General features: G+C 40.0%; 1 protein-coding gene and 1 non-coding gene across 2 annotated transcripts; one reads left to right on the forward strand and one right to left on the reverse strand.

Moving 5' to 3' along the window:
* Positions 1–4,370: 4,370 nt before the first annotated feature.
* Positions 4,371–5,570, reverse strand: LOC131636516 (uncharacterized). Its single transcript, XM_058907130.1, has one exon. It carries the CDS (start codon positions 5,568–5,570, stop codon positions 4,371–4,373), a length of 1,200 nt encoding a protein of 399 aa, XP_058763113.1.
* On the forward strand, positions 5,080–5,186 carry LOC131636523 (small nucleolar RNA R71). Its single transcript, XR_009294113.1, has one exon. It is a non-coding gene; the product is annotated as a small nucleolar RNA R71 (small nucleolar RNA).
* Positions 5,571–19,812: the final 14,242 nt, after the last annotated feature.

The raw sequence follows: 19,812 nt of genomic DNA on the forward strand, positions 1-19,812 counted from the left end.
TATTTCCGCTCCATTCCCAGCTTAAGACTCCAGAGGTCGAACAGCGGAGTGCGAATGTAACTTCGTCCACTAAAAAACACAAAAACAAACAAAAACTAATGAGCCGAACTACGGCGCTCTGATTCCTGAAAAGGATACGTAGGCATTAGGTCGCGGGGCCTAAGCGAGCACAACTATTTAAAAACCTTATTTTCCCCGTGTTTCTTTTTCATTCATTTGCATTTAGCTTTATATAGTACACACCCTTTAGATAGCAACAAACATAGGTGGATACCATCGAGTACGATGGGCGTGAGGGGTGCTAGTACCTTCCCCTTGCGTAACCGACTCCCGTACCCTATCTCTGGTCAAAAGACCTCGTTTTTATTCATCTTAGGTTTCCTGATATTCCTTTCCCCCGATGGGATAAATATATTGGTGGCGACTCTGTTCATTTTCGCGAGCGTGCGACACTCCTGACCTTAGAACTTTTGATACTTCAAATGGACCTGTCCATCGTGAGCGAAGCTTACCAGGGAAAAGTCGTAATCTTGAGTTGAACAGGAGAACGGGATCACCAATGTTGAAATCTTTCTTTATGATCTTCTTATCATGCCATATCTTGGTTTTTTCCTTATATATGATGGCATTCTCATATGCGTTCAAGCGAAGCTCTTCCAATTTGTGAATGTCCAGGATCCGTTTCTCTCCGGCCTTTAGGTAATCTAAATTCAAGGCCTTAATTGCCCAATAGGCTTTGTGTTCCAGTTCGAAAGGTAAATGACAGGACTTTCCGTAGACCAATTGATAAGAGGTTGTTCCAATAGGGGTTTTATAGGCTGTTCGATAAGCCCACAGAGCATCTCTAAGTTTTGCTGACCAGTCTTTTCTTGACAACGATACAGTTTTCTCTAAGATCTGCTTAATTTCCTTATTCGATACTTCCACTTGGCCACTGGTTTGCGGGTGATATGGTGTTGCTACTCTATGTTTTACTCCGTACTTACTTAGAAGCTTGTCAAATATCTTAGATATAAAGTGTGATCCTCCATCACTTATGACTAACCTCGGGGTTCCAAACCTAGGGAAAATGATATTCTTGAACAGTTTGATAACTACCTTGGTATCATTTGTGGGTGATGCAACAGCTCCGGTCCATTTCGAGACATAGTCAACGGCTACTAGGATGTACTTGTTACCCATTGAGGAAGGAAAAGGCCCCATGAAATCAATACCCCAAACATTGAATAATTCTACCTCTTAAATGTTACTCAAGGGCATTTCGTCGCGTCTTGAGATGTTCCCAGTGCGTTGGAATCGGTCACATTTTGAAATGTAAGCGTGGACATCGCGCCATATGGTAGGCCAATAAAGACCTGCTTGGAAGATCTTAGCGCATGTCTTAGACGTGCTTGCATGTCCGCCATAAGGTGCAGCATGGCAGTGTTCAATAACGTTGCCTAGTTCTTCTTCTGGCATACATCGTCTAAATATGTTGTCTATCCCTCTTTTAAATAGGAGAGGTTCATCCCAAAAGAAATGTTTAACATCACTGAAAAACTTCTTCTTCTGTTGGTAACTTAAGTCAGGGGGTATGATATCAGCGGCTAGATAATTTACAATATCTGCGTACCATGGTGCGCTGTTCAAGGTTGAGATTTCCTCATAGGTTTCCTCTTTAGAGGTATGCAGGGTATCCTTCTCAATTTTGTTCATCCCAGCTACTAGTCTTTCATAAGTAGAGTGATCGTCTATAGGTATTAGTTCAGGTTTAAGATGTTCTAACCTAGAGAGGTGGTCAGCAACTAAGTTCTCTGTTCCCTTTTTATCTTTGATATCAAGGTCAAATTCTTGGAGTAAGAGAACCCATCTGAGCAATATAGGCTTAGCATCTTTCTTACTAAACAAGTATCGAATCGCTGCGTGATCAGTGTATACTATTATCTTGGCTCCTACCAAATAAGATCGAAATTTATCGATAGTAAACACTACAGCTAGCAATTCCTTTTCTGTGGTTGTATAATTAAGCTGGGAAGCGTCTAGGGTTCTACTAGCATAGTAAATGACATGTAGTTTCTTATCTTTTCTCTGCCCTAGTACGACTCCTACAGCGAAATCACTAGCGTCACACATGATTTCAAAGGGTTGCATCCAATCGGGGGGTTGTATGATAGGCGCTGAAATCAGTGCTTGCTTTAAAACTTCAAAGGCTTCAAGGCATTTTTGGTCAAATTCAAACTCGACATATTTCATCAATAAGTTTGTTAAAGGTTTTGTTATTCCAGAAAAATTCTTGATGAAGCGTCGGTAGAACCCAGCATGTCCTAGAAAACTCCTCACTTCCCTAACGGTCTTAGGTGGGTTTAGGTTTTCTATAACTTCTATCTTGGCCTTGTCAACTTCTATGCCTCTCTTAGAGAGGATGTGTCCCAAGACTATCCCTTCGTTCACCATGAAATGACACTTCTCCCAATTCAACACAAGGTTCACTTCCACAAATCTTTCCAAGATTTTCTCCAAATTTGAAAGGCAGTTTTTAAAATCAAATCCATACACCGAAAAATCGTCCATAAATACCTCCATAATTCCATCGAGGTAGTCTGCGAAAATCGACATCATACAGCGTTGGAAAGTGGCAGGTGCATTACAGAGCCCAAAGGACATTCGTCTGTAAGCGAATGTTCTATAAGGGCAAGTAAATGTGGTTTTCTCTTGGTCTTCTGGGTGAATAGGTATTTGGAAAGAGCCAGAATATCCATCAAGATAGCAGAAATACGTGTGTCTAGCTAGACGCTCAAGCATCTGATCTATAAATGGAAGAGGGAAATGGTCTTTCCTAGTCGCCTTGTTCAACTTTCTGTAATCTATACACATGCGCCATCCTCCTTCTGTTCGTTTTGCTACACACTCACCTTTCTCATTTTCCACGACGGTGATACCTCCTTTCTTTGGTGCCACATGAACGGGGCTTACCCACTCACTATCTGAAATCTGGTATATGATGCCAGCTTCTAATAACTTAAGGACTTATTTCTTTACTACATCGCTCATGATAGGGTTTATTCTTCTCTGATGTTCTCTTGAGGGTTTCGAATTTTCCTCTAGCATAATCTGATGCATGCATACGGATGAGCTTATTCCTTTTAAATCATAGACTTTGTATCCTAAAGTTGAGGGATACTTCCGCAAGGTATCTAAGAGTTGGTTTGTTTCGATTTTGTTTAGAGTGGTGCTTACTATGACAGTTCGATTCATCTCGTCATCCGGTAGTTCCTTAAGTTCTATGGTAGGTTTCTTGGTGCACGGCATAGGGTCAGGGGTAAGAGCTAAGCATTCAAAAAGGTTTTCGTCAATGTAAGGTTCAATACTCTTAAATCCGTCATCCTCTAAAATGGGGGTAGGAGATAATCTGATTAAGGATTCGTTATGTTAGAGCTCATTTACACACTCATCAGTGACATCGATGGCATAACACGCATCTCCTATCACTGGTGCCATTAGAAATTTCGATAGAATGAACTCGATCTTTTCATCTCCTACCTCAAAAATCAGCTTCCCTTTTTTAACATCTATTATAGCTCCGACGGTCGATAGGAATGGTCTGCCTAGGAGGATTAGGATGTCATCATCTTCTTTGATATCCATAACTACGAAATCGGTCAAAATGTATAACTGACCAATTTTGACAGGTATGTCTTCTAAAATATCCATGGGGTATTTGACAGATCTATTAGCTAGTTGTAATGATATCTTAGTAGGTTGAAGTTCTCCTAATTTTAACCTCTTACAGACGGCCAAAGGCATCAGACTTACGCTTGCTCCTAGGTCTAAAATGCTTTGTCTATCATATGATTTTCTAGGACGCAAGGGATAGAAAAACTTCCAGGGTCTTTGTCTTTCATGGCAAGTTTATTCTCAGATATGGAATGAAATTCTAAAGGTTTGGGATCGTCGAGTCGCCATTTGTTTGACAAAATATCCTTCAAGAACTTGGCATATGAAGGTATCTAGGTTATTGCTTCGGTAAAGGGGATTTCTACGTGGAGTTTCTCTATTACCTTAATGAACTTTTGGAATTGGTTTTCTGTTTTGGTGTTTTTCAACCTTTGTGGGAATGAAATAGGTGGCTTGTAAGGTTGTGGTGTGCGATTCTCTACCTCTGGTTTTGATTGCTTTTCAGGTTTTTCTGATTCCTCTACCTGGTCCTTCGGTTCAGCATCTTCCTTTGGTTTTTCTGATGTGCTTAGGTTAGGATTTCTAGGTCCTTCATAAGCGGTTCCACTTCTCAAGGTGATAGAATTTGCTTGGCCTTTGGGATTGGGTTGAGTTTGTCCAGGGAATTGTCCTCCAGGTACAACTTGCGGAGAGGTAGTTTGGGCTACTTGTGAAATCTAGGTCTCAAGCATTTTGGTGTGGGTCATCATCTGGTCAAACTTGGTTGCTAGTTGAGTAACTAACTTGTTTGTGTGAATGTGTTGATTCATAAACTCCTTATTTTGCTGAGTTTGATTCTGAATAGAGGTGTCTACGGTTTCTTTAAGGTTTGGTCTTGGTGGCACAACTTGCATAGGTTGGTTTTGTTTTTGTGTTTGGAATCCTTGGGGTCTCGAAGATCCGGAATTTTGGATGGGGTTATTATTTTTATAAGAGAAATTTGGGTGGTTTCTCCATCTAGGATTGTAGGTATTCGAGAAAGGGTTCCCTTGGGTATAGTTAAGTTGGTTTGAGCTAGAGTCGTTCAAAAGGTTACAGTCAATGGTTTGATGTCCTTGAGTTCCACAGAGTTCGCACTCCGATTGGATTGCTGCCACTGTGGTAGGGTTTTGAGACATGTTCTCGACTTTCAAGGCCATGGCGTCCATCTTAGCATACATCATGTCCATGAAACTTATCTCATGCTTTCCTCCATGGCTCTCCTTTTTCTCTACCGTCGCTCGTTCTATTCCCCACTGGGTGTGGTTATGAGCCATGTCCTCTATCAGGGCACAAGTGTCTGGGTAAGGTCTGTTCATCAACGCTCCGCCAGCGGCAGCGTCAATGGACATCTTTGTGTTGTAATGAAGTCCATTATAGAAGGTGTGTATGATTAGCCATTGCTCCAGGCCATGGTGCAGACAGACTCTTAAAAGTTCTTTATATCTTTCCCAGGCATCAAAAAGTGATTCGCCTTGGTTTTGAGTGAAACTAGTGATCAGGTTTCTAAGGACAGCGGTCTTACTTGGTGGGAAATATCTGGCAAGAAAAGCTCTCCTAAGGTCTTCCCAAGTTGTTATTGAGTTGGCTGGAAGGGCGTCTAACCAGTCATGGGCTTTACCTCTAAGGGAAAAAGGAAACAATCTTAAGCGGATGGCTTCGGGTGTGGCTCCATTTGCCTTAAGGGTATCAGCTAACTGGATAAACACTTTTAGATGTTGATTCGGGTTCTTTGTAGCGAGACCAGCAAATTGGTTTTGTTGTACTAGTTTTAGTAATGAGGGCTTAAGTTTGAAATTGTTGGTGGTTATAGCGGGGTTTACTATACTAGAACTAGGCTCCTCATTAGATGGTTGAGCAAACTCTTTAAGCGGTCTATGGTTACGGTCTTCGGCCATAGCTTTCTTTAACTTCAGGATAAACAGACGTGCTCGGGCGTAACGTTCGGGTTCAACTAAAGGGTTTAATAGGTTACCAGTGCTACGATTTCTACGCATCTACCGGCTAGAATAGCCTTAGTCTAAACGGGATAACAATAGGGTACGAAATTTGACGAAGTTGGTCCCTGGCAACGGCGCCAAAAACTTGATGGGTTGTTTACGTATAGCCTAAATATAGAACTGCAAGTGTACAGCCTATCGAAGTAATATATAAGATTATCGAACCACGGAGACCAATTGTCAATCTATCAACTCTATTGTTAAGGTGCTTATCTAAGGTGAACAAGAATATTGTTGTGAGTGTAGTGCAACAAGGTAAGTGAGCGAAGTGAATAACAGTTTAAGCGACAGGTTAGAATGTAAATCATGAAATTAGACTATGATCCAGACATGCATAAATGAAACGACTCATGGGGCAGTATTTTCTATTCGTAGCAAAGAATCAGTTTAACGGGAACTTGTAGCTTTTGGCTACTGAGAACCAAATTTACTCTTTAAATTAACTTCCTTTATTGTCACATATAAAGGGTGCCTTCCGCGTTAAAGAGGTAAACCTATTTTTAAGAAATTGATAGTTTTGACTTAACAGAAAAGTAATTTTGGCTTGGAAAGATTAACTTAAAGAGACTTTTGGCTTTTGGCCAAGAGTCAGATTTCAAACCTACAAATGCGTCCGAAAATAGTTTCAAAATCGTTTTCTAAAAAGAGTTAATGATTCCTTTTTAACCAACCAAATCGCTTTCGCTTCTTTTGTTTGGTTAAATAATAATCTAGTCATATCATTGATATGGACGGCTTTCGATCTTACCCAATAAACATTTAAACACAAACTGACTTAAGTTAAAAGCAAAACATCCCCAGAGTATTTTCACTAGCATGATAATTGGAACACGATCATGATGACAATCATTACGTTCAAACCTTTATAATTTAGCCAGACATAATAAGTGTGAGTCTATAACACATGTAGACTATGATAAGAGCGAGTAATAAAAAAGGGTGCGAGTCTATAAAATCGTGTAGACTATGGTAAGAGCATTTAGAGTCTATAAAACATGTAGACTATGGTAAGAGCAAGAAGATAAATAAAGCAATTAAATAGAACCTTACTTCGATCGGAGATTTGAATCTGATACAAAGTGAAGGCTGGTATGATGAACTTCAACCAGAGTACTCCAAGACTCGATTACAACTCAATCTACACCGTAATAACTCCCCGATGTGAAGAGATTACTACTTTACAGAAACTGATAGTATATGGCTTAAGTTTGTACTAAGCTTGGATGAAACTAGAAAATGAAAATCGAAAACTATATATAGAGGATTCTGGAGGTGCGTAAGGACAGGAGTGCCTCTTAAATGCTTCTGAGCGGGAACTGCTTTGTGAAGGCCGCGGGCGCAGCAGCCTCACCGCGGGCGCGGTGTTGGGTAACGGACATGATCGTGGGATCGTGGCAGTTGGCCCCATTATGGAGTGGGCCACGTCATAGCGTCCCCTATAGCCGGCGCGGTGCTGAACGCCACAAGTGTGAATCTTCTTGAAAAACCCTATTTTCTTGGCGTTTTGGCTCGTTTCTTCACTAAAGGCTCCGAAAGGTCAAGAATCCTGAAAACAAAGGAAATAGAAGCATAATATGAGAAAATGATAATAAAAACTAAGGAAAACATGTGATATTCGAGCCAGAAACATAGTGCGATTCAGTGCGATTAGTCACTGATGGGTTTGGGTGGTGTATTGATGTAAAATCAGCAAGTAGTGGCTTATGCGTCGAGACAACTCAAAGTGCATGAAAGGAATTATCCGACTCATGATTTAGAGTTGGCAACTGTGGTTTTTGTTTTGAAGTTGTGGCGACATTATTTGTATGGTTCGAGATTCGAAGTGTTTAGTGATCATAAGAGTCTGAAGTACCTCTTTAATCAGAAAGGACTTAATACGAGGCAACGGAGATGGTTAGAGTTTTTTTTAAGATTATGATTTTGGTTTGAATTACCATCCTGGTAAGGAAAATGTTGTGCTAATGCGTTGAGTGGGAAGTCTTTAAATATGTCGGTGCTAATGGTGAAAGAGTTGGATTTAATTGAACAATTTAGAGATTTGAGTTTGGTTTGTGAAGGCAATCCTAATAATGTTAGATTGGGTATGCTAAAGATGACTAGTGGTATTCTTGACGAGATTAGAGAAGGTCAGAAAGCTGATGTTGAGTTGATCGATAAGTTGACTTTGAATTACCAAGGTAAAGGCAGTGAATTCAAAATCGAAGAGAATGGTATAATGAGGTTTGGTGATCGGGTTTGTGTTCCTGATTTTTTTGAGCTTCGAATGAATATTCTAGAAGAAGGACACCATAGTGAATTATTGGACTATGACGATGTTAATGAGTTTGAGTGCAAACTCAGAAAGGACACTATTATGTAGAAACGAAAGTTTATGCTTAAATATGGTTGTCAGCTATCTATTGACAAATTAAAGACTTGATCACCCTTAATCTCTTGTTGATAATAGACGAAATCATATAGATGAGATGATATTGTTTGTTACCTTAATGATATAAGATGTGATGAATACTAAGCTGTGAGAATAATCATTCACCATGTTGTGTGAACTTATGAAGAAGTGAATATGAAATAGTGCAACATATTGGACGGTGACTTAAGACGGGTAATCGGAGTCGCACAACGAAAGTGTGATGTGGAGTGGTGTTATGAGTACTACTCATGGGCAGTGAGGAATTAATATGTCAGGAGCCTACGTAGAGAACGTGTATTGATCTATATGTTGGATTTAAGATCTAGTGGATGTAAGGATGTTGTACCTGAGAATTAGAACCCTTTTGAATAACTGCCGAGATGATGAATATGTTATTGTGGTTGTACGTAGTTAACGAGTATGTATTCGGCGAAGTTAAGACGATGAGTTGATGCTATATGATACTATAATAATTTTGTGCTGTTGTAAGGTGTTATTGTAGATTTCCAGATATAATGAGAAATTATACTCTATGAAGGACGAAGTTGATTTAATTCTTAGAGAAGAGTGGGACTCAGTTTGAGCTTTTTTGTAAGCAATGATATATTGAGGCTGATGAGTGTGATTATAACTACTTGTGTGTACTCGTTCCGATGGTTGGAATGTTTTAATAGATGTAGTAACTCAAGAATTTGTTTTTGAGTGCGTGTAAGTATTTCTAAGTGGTAAATTAGTATCATGTATGATAAAGAATGATTCTTGAACGAATGAGTAAAGAGAGCCAGAATTGGGTAAAACTCGGAAATCTAATTGGTAATGATGGTTGTAACGAGTAACCAGAGTAGTGCAGCAAAAGCGGAATGTAATGGATTGGATAATTGCAGGTGTGAATTGAGAGGAGTCAGATAGTTGAAATTCAATGGTATAGGAATATGATTATTGAGTTTCTCGAAGGAAGCAGTTGGTGAAAAGTGTAAGTATTATTTTATTGCTCAGATGGAAAAGTGTGTCTAAGGTTGATACGTTCGGTAGATGGAATGCATTACTGCAGTGTTGATCAATTATGATCATACCATGGATTGTGTAATTATATTATTCAGTTATTGGGCGTATTATATGAGTCGCACCTCGACGTTTCGTTGTCGTTAACCTTTTGGAGATATAGCGAGTGGTACACCTTTGGGGTGGTCGAATGCGATGTAAGAGCTGAGATTGAATGCATGAGACATGCTTTCTGTTGGCTATGTCAGATGAATTTTGAGGATCAACTATGGAATGTTACCTGGAAACTGGAGAGTCAAATGAAGGACTCCTATCCGGAACTTTTCACTTGAAGTATGTTTTCGAGAACGAAAACTCTTTAGTGGGGGAGAGTTGTAACGCCCCATATTTTCTAATTTTAATTTAATCGGAAATTAAATTATTATTTAGAATTATTTAGTATTTTTGTTGAACTAATTGGAGGAATTATGAAATATTGGTCTTTGGGCCAAGTGTGGTATTTAGTAATGAGGGGGTGTTAAGTTGTTGAGCCCATTACTAAATTATGTTATGTTTTCATAAAACAAGGAAATAAGAGGAGATTGAAAAATAGAGGAGGAAAACCTAAGAGGGAGAGAAGAAGAACTCTTGGACAAAACCCATTTTCGTATTCATGGTGCAACCCTCACAAAATGAGTCATAACTTTCTGCTCGTAGCTCCAAATCAGGTAATTCTTGAAGATTCGGATTCTACATGAAATTTCCTTCGATTTGATATATTAATTTGTGTCAGGGAAGTTCTTGATGAGGGAGATAAGCGAGTTTGAAGATTGGAGATTCTTGCTGAATTTGAAGAAAAAAGGCTTACGGGTTTGATGGAGAAGAAGGGGAAAAGTCCAGATTCTTGGCTAAGGTAAGGAGGGACTCTTCCGATTAATTTCTATTATGTAATTATGGGCAATAGAATAGATTGGTATATGATCCGATTCAATTGGGTATATTGTGATTGGAATTGTTAGGTTTAAGATTGTTATAATTGATGAAATTGCATGAATTGTTGGATCAATGGTGGACATAATTCCCATTGAGTGGAATTTTTGTCGGTTGGGCGTATCTCAATGAGGTATAAATCGGTTAGGTGGATTAGTTCCACGATTTATTGGTATCACATGCATAGTGTCAGTTGGTCATATGCATTGATGTCATAACATGATTGAAATGATTCAGTGTTATGTTTGGTGTGTATTTGTTGTGGTAGATGAATGATGATTGAAATCTGAATATATGACAAATTGGGTGAATGATATATTATGATTTTTTGTTGCTTATGAATGCATAACATTGTTTAATTGAGAATGAGACTCACCCTTACTTGTTGACATTTTTCAGATTGAGGAGTAGCGGCATTAGTGCTCGGTGAGGATGACTCGTAGAGTTATCCGTTATTTTGGGTAGTGTCGGTCATGCTCTGATCTTGTAACACTGGGGGGACGCTAGTTTAGAGTTTTGATTATAACTCTATCTATTTGTTTTGGATTTATTTTATGGGATATTGCATAGATGATGTTCTGCTTATCCGTTGAAGAATGTTCCGCTGTGTAGAAACATGATTATGATAATTTGATGATTTGTTCCTAAGTGTAGCATGACAATTGACATATGATAAATGGATTTATTTTAATTGTGGCACCCTTGTTTTTATGTTTTACTCTGAATTTTGTATAATTGTCGCGGGGTTTAGAAGGGTGTTACATGGGTGACCGGATCCTAAACCTATAAACGCGTTCGCTAATAGTTTCAAAATCACTTTCTAGAAATATTAAGCTTTCCTAATTAATTAATAAATTTTTTTCGCGGTATGTATTAACCAAAAACAAACCAATTTTAGTCTTTAGTATTTGAATGACTTTCGATCTTACCCGACATGTTCACGGTTCTACTTTCGTAGTAGCCGATCAAATTAAGTTCAGAAAAATTATGTTAAAACCAAAATAAACCTCAATTGTATTCCTAAAGAAACAACATAAAGAGTACGGTCGAATCAATGATCCTCACATTCTAACACTTAAGAAATTAGTTGGACATAATTACGGTAAAAATAAAGGCTTTTGTTTGAAAAGTGGAATTAAACATATTAAGAGTGTGATATATTAAATTGCGGAATTAAAGTTAAGCAAGGAAGATAAACATGCAAGATAAATAGACAAGGAAAGTGAAGAGTAAATAATGCACAATAAATTAAGAACCTGCTCCAAACAGAGAATTGAATCTGGTACAGTGGAAATAAACTTCGATGAAATGTAAATGGCGGAAACAAACTTCTGCATAATGTAAATGCAGGAAGATAAATGACTTCAAAGTAAAGGTGCTCCAACTCGACAACAACAATGTGATATCCTCTGATGTGAAGAATCAAAGCCTTTTGAATGTGAACTTATGCCTAAGTTGTACTAAGTTTGGATGAATTGAAAAGTGAAAAGTAAATACTGTCTCACGAAGGCACCCCAAATCCGAAGTGTCTTTAGAAGCCATCATTCAAGGCAAAGATGAATCACTCTGTGCCTATATTGAAAGGTTCAATAAAGAGGCCGTACATGTGTGAACCACTGCTGATATGAAGAAGTATTTGCTGGAGTGAGGACTCTGACCCCGTTCTGATTTTGCTAAATCTATGGGCATATAAACGCCCGCTACGCTTGACGCGTTCTTCCTCAAAGCTCAAGCTTATATCCAATACAAAGAAAAGGAGGCTGCGTACGTTGCTCGAGACTCCAGGCATGAGGAAAGTGCCAAAAGTGTGAAACAAGAAGAAGGGTTTCGCTGAGGATCCGAGAAGAAGAGGGAGGAAAAAAACCGCGATGCCCGGGATTACAAAGGTCCTTTGGGAAAGTTCAGAGACTACACCCCATTGAACGCCTCTCACGAACGCATCCTGAAAGAGTGTGTGAATTCAGAATTCAAGACAGCTAGGGTTTGCTTCCCTAAACAACTGCCTGGTCAACCTAACATGGACAAGTCCATGTTCTACCGGTTCCATATGAGCCGCGGGAATAATACACAAGACTGCATCCATTTAAAGGATGCCATTGAAATACTCATTCGAGAAGGGCATCTCAAGCAGTACGCCAAGAAGAAGGAAACTCCCCCAATAAATAGAGACAATAGCCGAGGAGATACCATCTTCCGACGATGCAGCTGCTCTACAGGTCGCCATGAGCATCACCAGGCCTAAAGATTTTTACATGCCCTAATGGGCCCATATTCCTACGTTTTTATCCTCTCACAGCCCCTGGGAGTCATTTCCATCCGCAGTGGCCATCTCAGTTGGAGGATTCAACAAATTCACTGTGGGATTTGTAAAATATAAATTCGAGGAGCTTATCTTGGCAAGCTCGAGCAAGAGCGCTACACTGGACCAAACTCGGGGAAGTTCAGTCTCAATCGCATTCTACAAGGAGGAACTCCCAGTGGCTCTCCCAATGCTACCATTCTCTTGCTCGTCAGGGCTAGGATGGCAAACTTTGACGTTTGACGCATCTTGGTCGATTAGGGAAACTAAGTAGATATTATGTACTCATAACTGTTCTCCACTATACAACCGGATGAGAGTCATCTTACTCCTTACGTGGGCTCAAACTTGCAAGGATTCAATGGGGTCATGACCAAACCATAGGGGTTCGTAGAGTTGATTGTATCGTTTGGAGCATCCGAGACGGCCATGGCCATCAAAGTTTAATTCCTGGCCGTCGACTGCCCATCCATCTATCAGTGCATCTTCGAACGTCCCAATATTGCCGAACTGATTGCAGTACCCTCAACCGTCCATCTCAAAATGAAGTGCTATGCTACCAAAGGATAAGTTGACACTTTACACGGAGATATCGAAGCTGCCCGGAGGTGCTTTGAGGCAGCATCTAAGGGCCTCAATTCCATTAAGGTGTCACCTTGGTAGGATGCGAAGTTAACACTACCCAACAACTTTGAGTCGCATAAGCTGTTGCCACACGTCGACACCGTCGACTTAGACAGCCGCTTTTTCAAGGAAGCCGAAGATCGATTCAGGAATGAAAAATATTCATATATCGTCAAGGACCCCTTGTGCCCTATTCTTGATGGCGACTTCGAGCTGGTCCCCCTAGGCTATAACCCAAATAGAGGAGTCAAGATTAGAGTCGATCTCCTCAACCTGGCGAGGAAGCGGCTAAAAGCATGTCTTCGAGAAAATGTTGATCTATTCGCTTGGGGTGTAACACAGATGCCCGGCCTTGACCCCGAGGTCGCCTGCCATCATCTGACCATTGATCCCACATGCAAAGTCGTTACCCAACGAAGGAGGAAGCAGCCCCGGAGAAGACGGCTACGATCGAATTAGTTGTAAAAGACCTCCTAGAGGCAAATTTCATATTGGAGGCCAAGTATACCAATTGGTTGTCCAATGTTGTATTAGTTAAAAAGAGTAATGGAAAGTGGCACAAGTGTACCGACTACACCGATCTCAATAGGGCTTGCCCTAAAGATGCATATCCTTTTTATAGCATAGATAAACTAGTATATAATTTTGCAGTCTTTAAATTACTTTTGTTTATAGATGCATATTTGGGGTACAATCAAATCCCCATGGCTAAAGCCGATAAAAAATATACAGCCTTCATGACAGATTCAGGGAACTATTACTACAATGTAATGCCTTTTGGTCTGAAGAACGCTGGCGCGACATATCAACGAATGATGAACAAAGTTTTCCGAGGAAAAATCGGTGACATGCTCGAAGTTTACATGGACGAAATGATCGTCAAATTCCATGAGGAAATCGATCATGCGCTCCATCTCAAAAAAGTTTTCGAACAAGCCAGGAAGTGCATGATGCGATTTAACCCTGAAAAGTGCACGTTCAGCGTTCAAGCAGGAAAGTTCCTCGGTTTCTACCTCACAGAGCGTGGAATTGAGGCTAACCCCTGACAAGTGCAGGGCCTTTTCCGAGTTCCCTACGAGCTCCAAAAAATCCATCAAATCCTTAAACGGAATGCTCACATCATTATCCCGTTTTGTCGCCAAGTCGGCCCAGTACGCTCTTCCCCTCTTCAAACTTTTGCGCAAAGAAGCCGCGTTTGAATGGACAGATGAGTGCGTCAAAGCCCTCGCTCATCTTAAAATAAACTTTCACGACCACCAGTCCTTTCGTGACCCAACATCGGAGAAGTGTTGTACTTGTACCTTGCCATAGCATTTGAGGCCGTCAGCGGGACCCTCATTAGAGAAACCCTAGAAGGGAAGAAACCGATATACTTTACGAGCAAGGAACTTCAGGGCCCCGAGCTTAGATATCAACAAATCGAGAAGGTGGCACTGGCCCTAATCAACTCGGCGAGAAGATTAAGACATTACTTCTTAGAACACACTATTATGGTGCAGACAGAGCAGCCAATTAAGCAATTGCTTGGACGTCTCGATATGGCCGAAAGAATGCTCCTTTGGTCGTTGGAACTATTTGAGTTCAACATCAGATACGGGGGAAGAAAGGCCTTAAAGACTCAAGTCTCAGCTGATTTCGTAGCCGAGATGACCTTTGTTGATTATTCAACGAGCGATGCCCGAAAGTGGACCTTTTACGTCGACGGGGCATCCAACTCAACAGGCGGTGGAGCGGGCATAATTTTGGAAAACGAAAAAGGTATCCTGATCGAGGTATCCCTCACATTATCTTTCCATACTTCTCACAACCAAGAAGAATACGAAGCATTCCTCTCCAGATTGAGACTAGCCGAAGAAATAGAAGCCGAGGAGATCAAAATTTTCATTAACTCCCAACTCGTCGTGTCTCAAGTATCCGAGCAACATCAGGTCAAAAATGACAACCTTGCGGAGTACTTAGCCCTAGACGAGAGAGAATAGTCAATTTTAAATCGGCCAGAGTAAAACACGTTCCCCGCGAGCACAATACCCGGGCAAACGTTTTATCCAAACTAGCGAGCACCAGGAAGAAAGGAGAAAACAAATTTGTCATCCAAGAAGTGGTCCCCCGATCGAGCATCGAAAAACCGACTGCGGCCCTAGCCGTATATGCAATCGGAGATGCCACTTGGCGGATGACCCTAATATATAAGTACCTCACAAACGATGAAGAGCTTGCTCATACATCTTAGTGGAGGGAAAACTAAACCAAAGAGGATTCTCCACCCCCCCTCCTCAAATGCGTCGAAGAGACAAAAATCCCTCACATCTTGCACGGATTTCATGAAGGGATCAACGCCCAACACTTGGGAGGAAGGTCCTCGCTCAAAAAACCTTACGAGCAGGATACTACTGGCCCACCATGTAACAAGACGCAAAATAGAACGTCAAGAAATGTGATAGATACCAACAGCACGGGGACATGCATATCGCTTCTCCTAACGAGCTCAAATCCTTATCCTCCCCTTGGCCCTTTGTATGGTGGGGCATGGACCTCCTTGGACCATTCGTCACCGGCTCAAACCAAATCCATATCGCTCCTCCTTGGACACTCAAGTGGAGCTTCCCTTTCGTAGTCGTACCATGATGGTAGAAAACCCTGCTCGCGAAGGGACTGTTCATGCCATGAAATTCTGGCACTATATCTACAGAGTCTAAGATTCATTCGAGCCAGGAACATGACCCCGGCAAATCGATCAAGTTCCCCACACTTGACGATCACTTAAAAACCAAGCAAAACTCCCTATATGAAAAGCTACAAGCACGACATACATAATAGCAGAAACTATAAAACATGCACGCGTGGGAAGAAACTTATCATAAAAAGGCCAAAAGCCCAAAAATAATATGCCCGTCACTAGACCATTACAGCTTTGATGGTAATATTTAGTACATCATAAAAGGGGGGCATACCCCCACCAAAATAAAAAAAAAAATCCCAAACAAAGTGGCCCGTAGGCCAGAAACATAACAAAAAAATAACATAAATCACAATCAAGAGGTCTCCTCCATAGGTATGCTCTAATCACCATTAGCATTAGACTCCTCTCCTCTGCTACCATCCTCGAGATTGGGAGCCACTATTTGCCCATCAACCACCTGATGAAGATGCCTGATACTCGCGGTCACCAACTCAACCCCCAAATTCACAATCCTTAATAGGGCTATGGTCGAGTTGTGGGTGTCCTGAGCAGTGGCCAAGCAATCATCTTCAAGTAATTTGACGTGCCAAACCAGATCTGCCTGAGTTTGGAGAGCTTTCTCCTCGTCCGTCTCATCCTCGGCGGGAACCAAGGATCGGCGAAGAGCAGTTTCCTTAATAGCGACAGCCTGCATGACCCCATACAAGATCCTCACCAAGAGAACATGTTGATAACCCAGGTCCAATAAAGCAGCATCCTTCTCGGCGATGACCCCAACATTAGCCGCCAACAGACCATCCTTCCTTTCCAACTCTTCATCCTTACCGAACAGCGCCTTCTCATGCTCCTCCCCCAGCGTCACTAGCTTACCCTTGTAGTCGTCGACAATCTTCCGCAACGTCTCAGCAGAATGAGGATCAGCCTCGGAATACATGACGGCCATCTCCAAGACACGCATTGTAACACCATTTTTATAACCCCAAAATATTACAAACATTTATAGAGTATTCATATGCATACAATAAAAAGGGCGTTACATGTTATTTTCATCGAAATGAAAACCCAAAACAAACATACCAAATATGCACTAGTCATATCATAACACAATTTGACACTCCATGCTTTCATATATAATGCATATCGCACGCGGAAGAATAAATACAACTCAAACAATTTCAATGAATATATCCCATACTATATTCATATATCAAATTCAAAATAACATAATCACTATGCTATGTGAAATCCAAGATCTAGGCAACATAGTCTTTAAACAACGTATCCAAATATCATGTCACATACGAAAAAGATAACAATATCCAAATAACCAAAACACGAGTTCAAATAAACCTTCCCAAGTGTTACATGACCAGAGCATTTGACTCTCTACCTAATCAAAAGATAAACCAAAGTTCCTCGGCTAAATCCTCGGATAAGCTCACTACTCGTCGGAACTTGCACGATGTCACGATGAACATCATTCAAACAGAAGGGTGAGAGTTCAAATTATTATAGATAAACATAATAATGGGAAATGTAAAACACAACAGTAATACATCTCACAAATTCATCACTCTTCTCAAAACATGCATTCATATACCATATATCAAGGTTAACATGTTTAGCTCAGTCAACAAGGTTCCATTATTCGAGTAATCATATCCAGTTACCAAAACCAACCATTGTAATCCAACAATGAAATACACTCAAGTATACAATATCAATTCACAACAATCCACATATATACATATCCACCAATAATCATTCCACACAATCATATCACATAATCACACACAACACAATTCACATCGACACGTGCGACTCAAGTGTGACTCTATGTGATATGCATATGGATCCCTCTATTATCATTTCCGGCAAGTCGATAGTCATTCTCTACAGACTAGATAACCAACTCAAAGCCCCATACTGTTAAGCTTTCAAACCTCATACTCGTTAGATTTGGGACAAGCAAATAATCTTCGTGAGATTACCCGACATTGCCACTTTCAAAGACTCATGCTTGTGTAAGTGTGCAACAAAACAAGACTCATGCATTTAAGACGATCTCTACCTCTTAAACTACACAATCACATCTTTCCAACATTTCACAATATACACAACATGATCTCAAACCAATCATCAAAGCATCAATTAACACATAGAAACTCAATCACACGTTCATGGTTATCATATCACATAATACATCCATGAATATTAGCCACAAATTCATTCATCCATAACACACACTTTCATAATTACATGTTATCCATGCATTAACATCATAATTAATTCAATAAGTTCCAACCAATCCTATTCTATCACATAGAATATCAAATTAGCTTCCTAACGCTTCGAGCGGTACATAAAAAGGAGTTACAGTTCAAAAGTTATGACATATTGAAGTTTCATAAAATTTTACACAGCAAAGTTCGCTTCGCGGTGTTAGAACAAGATTGAGAATCTATGTTCAGAATCTGATTTTGATGACAACAAGAATATATTTTGTTAGTAACAATTTTATTACTAATGATTTCATTGAGTGTGCAGATATTATGCTATAAAAGCCTTATACGACAACATCAGAAAGACACGACATCAAAAGTTCTGGTACAAAGAGCAAGAATTCAACAAGACAAGCTTCAAGGATTTAAACAAAGAAGATCACATGAATAGAAGATCAGAAGTTCTGATAGAGTAACGCAGTGACATACAAAAAGCTACAACAACAAAGGCACACGTGAACAAGAAAAAAAATAAAATTGCAGCCTAAAAAAGTTCAGAATCAAAAGAAAAGCCGTTATAAACATCATCATTAGCAAAACAGTTGCAAGAAGTTAATGGAACAACTCCCAAGGTTGATTGATGAAGCAACCCAGATGCAGCTGTAGCGGGGAAAATCTGAGATCAAAGCCATAAATTGACTCGACTCAATATTTCAGTGAAAGTCGCCACCGCGCTTTATTGTTTCCAAAGGAAAAGGGAAAAGAACAAAGAAAACCCAAAGTTTAAAACAAGAAAGAGATCTTAGGTACGGGTGTTGATTATACAAGGGGAAGGTGTTAAGCACCCATCATATCTATGGTATTCCACAGGAACCTTTTTGAAAATATGTGTCGTGTGTGCTAAAAAGGGATTTGTTTATTTTAAAATAAGCTCGACAAGACATTAAGCCTTGTGCCTACATACCTCCTCGGTGCAATGGAGAAGTCAGAGCAAATGTAGTTCCGCTTAAAAGGGAAAACAGTTTTAAAAAGGAATAAACACTTTATCGTCGTCGGAGAGAATACTCAGCCATTGATCTTGAGCATGAGAACAAATGAGTTCTTTGCATCGCAAATGAAAGAAGGGCTCCAACTCGGATAAAAATCAACAAGTATGCCACTAGCTCGATCACGCGGAAAAGATCTAATTATATCAATCAACTTCAAAATCGTGGGGTATCGCAACTCGCTACAACAATTAATCGTGTCTAAACTTTTGAAGAAAAGCCACTAAGGGCAAAAGATATTTTTAAAGAAAAAAAGGAATTTTAAAAGAGGTTTTACAAACATAAGAAGGTTTTGGAAAAAGGGAGAAGATTTTGAAAATCTAAGAAGGGGAGGAGATGAAGAGGCTATCCTAATACGTAAAATAAAAGCTAAGGAAAGAAACGGTCTAACCGAAATAAGAAGCCGACACTTGACATTAAGAGTCGAGGTAGATTTCCCATCCTTTGGAATATCAATACTAAACCAATACATTATCACTTGGGGATCCAGATGAATTTATTATCTTTAGCACCACTTTGCATTAAGCACATTAAAATTCTGACGAAAATCGGGAAGAGTAACGGCTGTTTTCGGGTAAAATCCTTATCACAATGCCTTGGAATTAACCATCAAGGGCTTTCAAGGAAATACCTGCACACACAAACAGACAACAATCCAATGCCAGATAGACAAAATAACCATAGAATAACAACAGAATAAGGGTCCAGAGGTACTAAGTCCAAAAGTCCACATCTCCAAAATGCTCGGGATAGTAACCAATAGTCCAAAAGAGAGCCTTATGTGTTTTTTAGAATTTTAGTTATTTATAAGTGTTTTAGCAGAAAAGTAAAGTATGGTCCAAGTGGACAAAAAGAAAATAGCGGAAACATAAACAAAACATCCAAATG

Source organism: Vicia villosa, unplaced genomic scaffold (assembly GCF_029867415.1).
Source record: "Vicia villosa cultivar HV-30 ecotype Madison, WI unplaced genomic scaffold, Vvil1.0 ctg.001763F_1_1, whole genome shotgun sequence".
Lineage (NCBI taxonomy): Eukaryota > Viridiplantae > Streptophyta > Magnoliopsida > Fabales > Fabaceae > Vicia > Vicia villosa.

Bases quoted from the DNA above. Each gene is read 5' to 3' on its own strand.
- LOC131636516 (XM_058907130.1), bottom strand. From the start codon at position 5,570: ATGGCCGAAGACCGTAACCATAGACCGCTTAAAGAGTTTGCTCAACCA.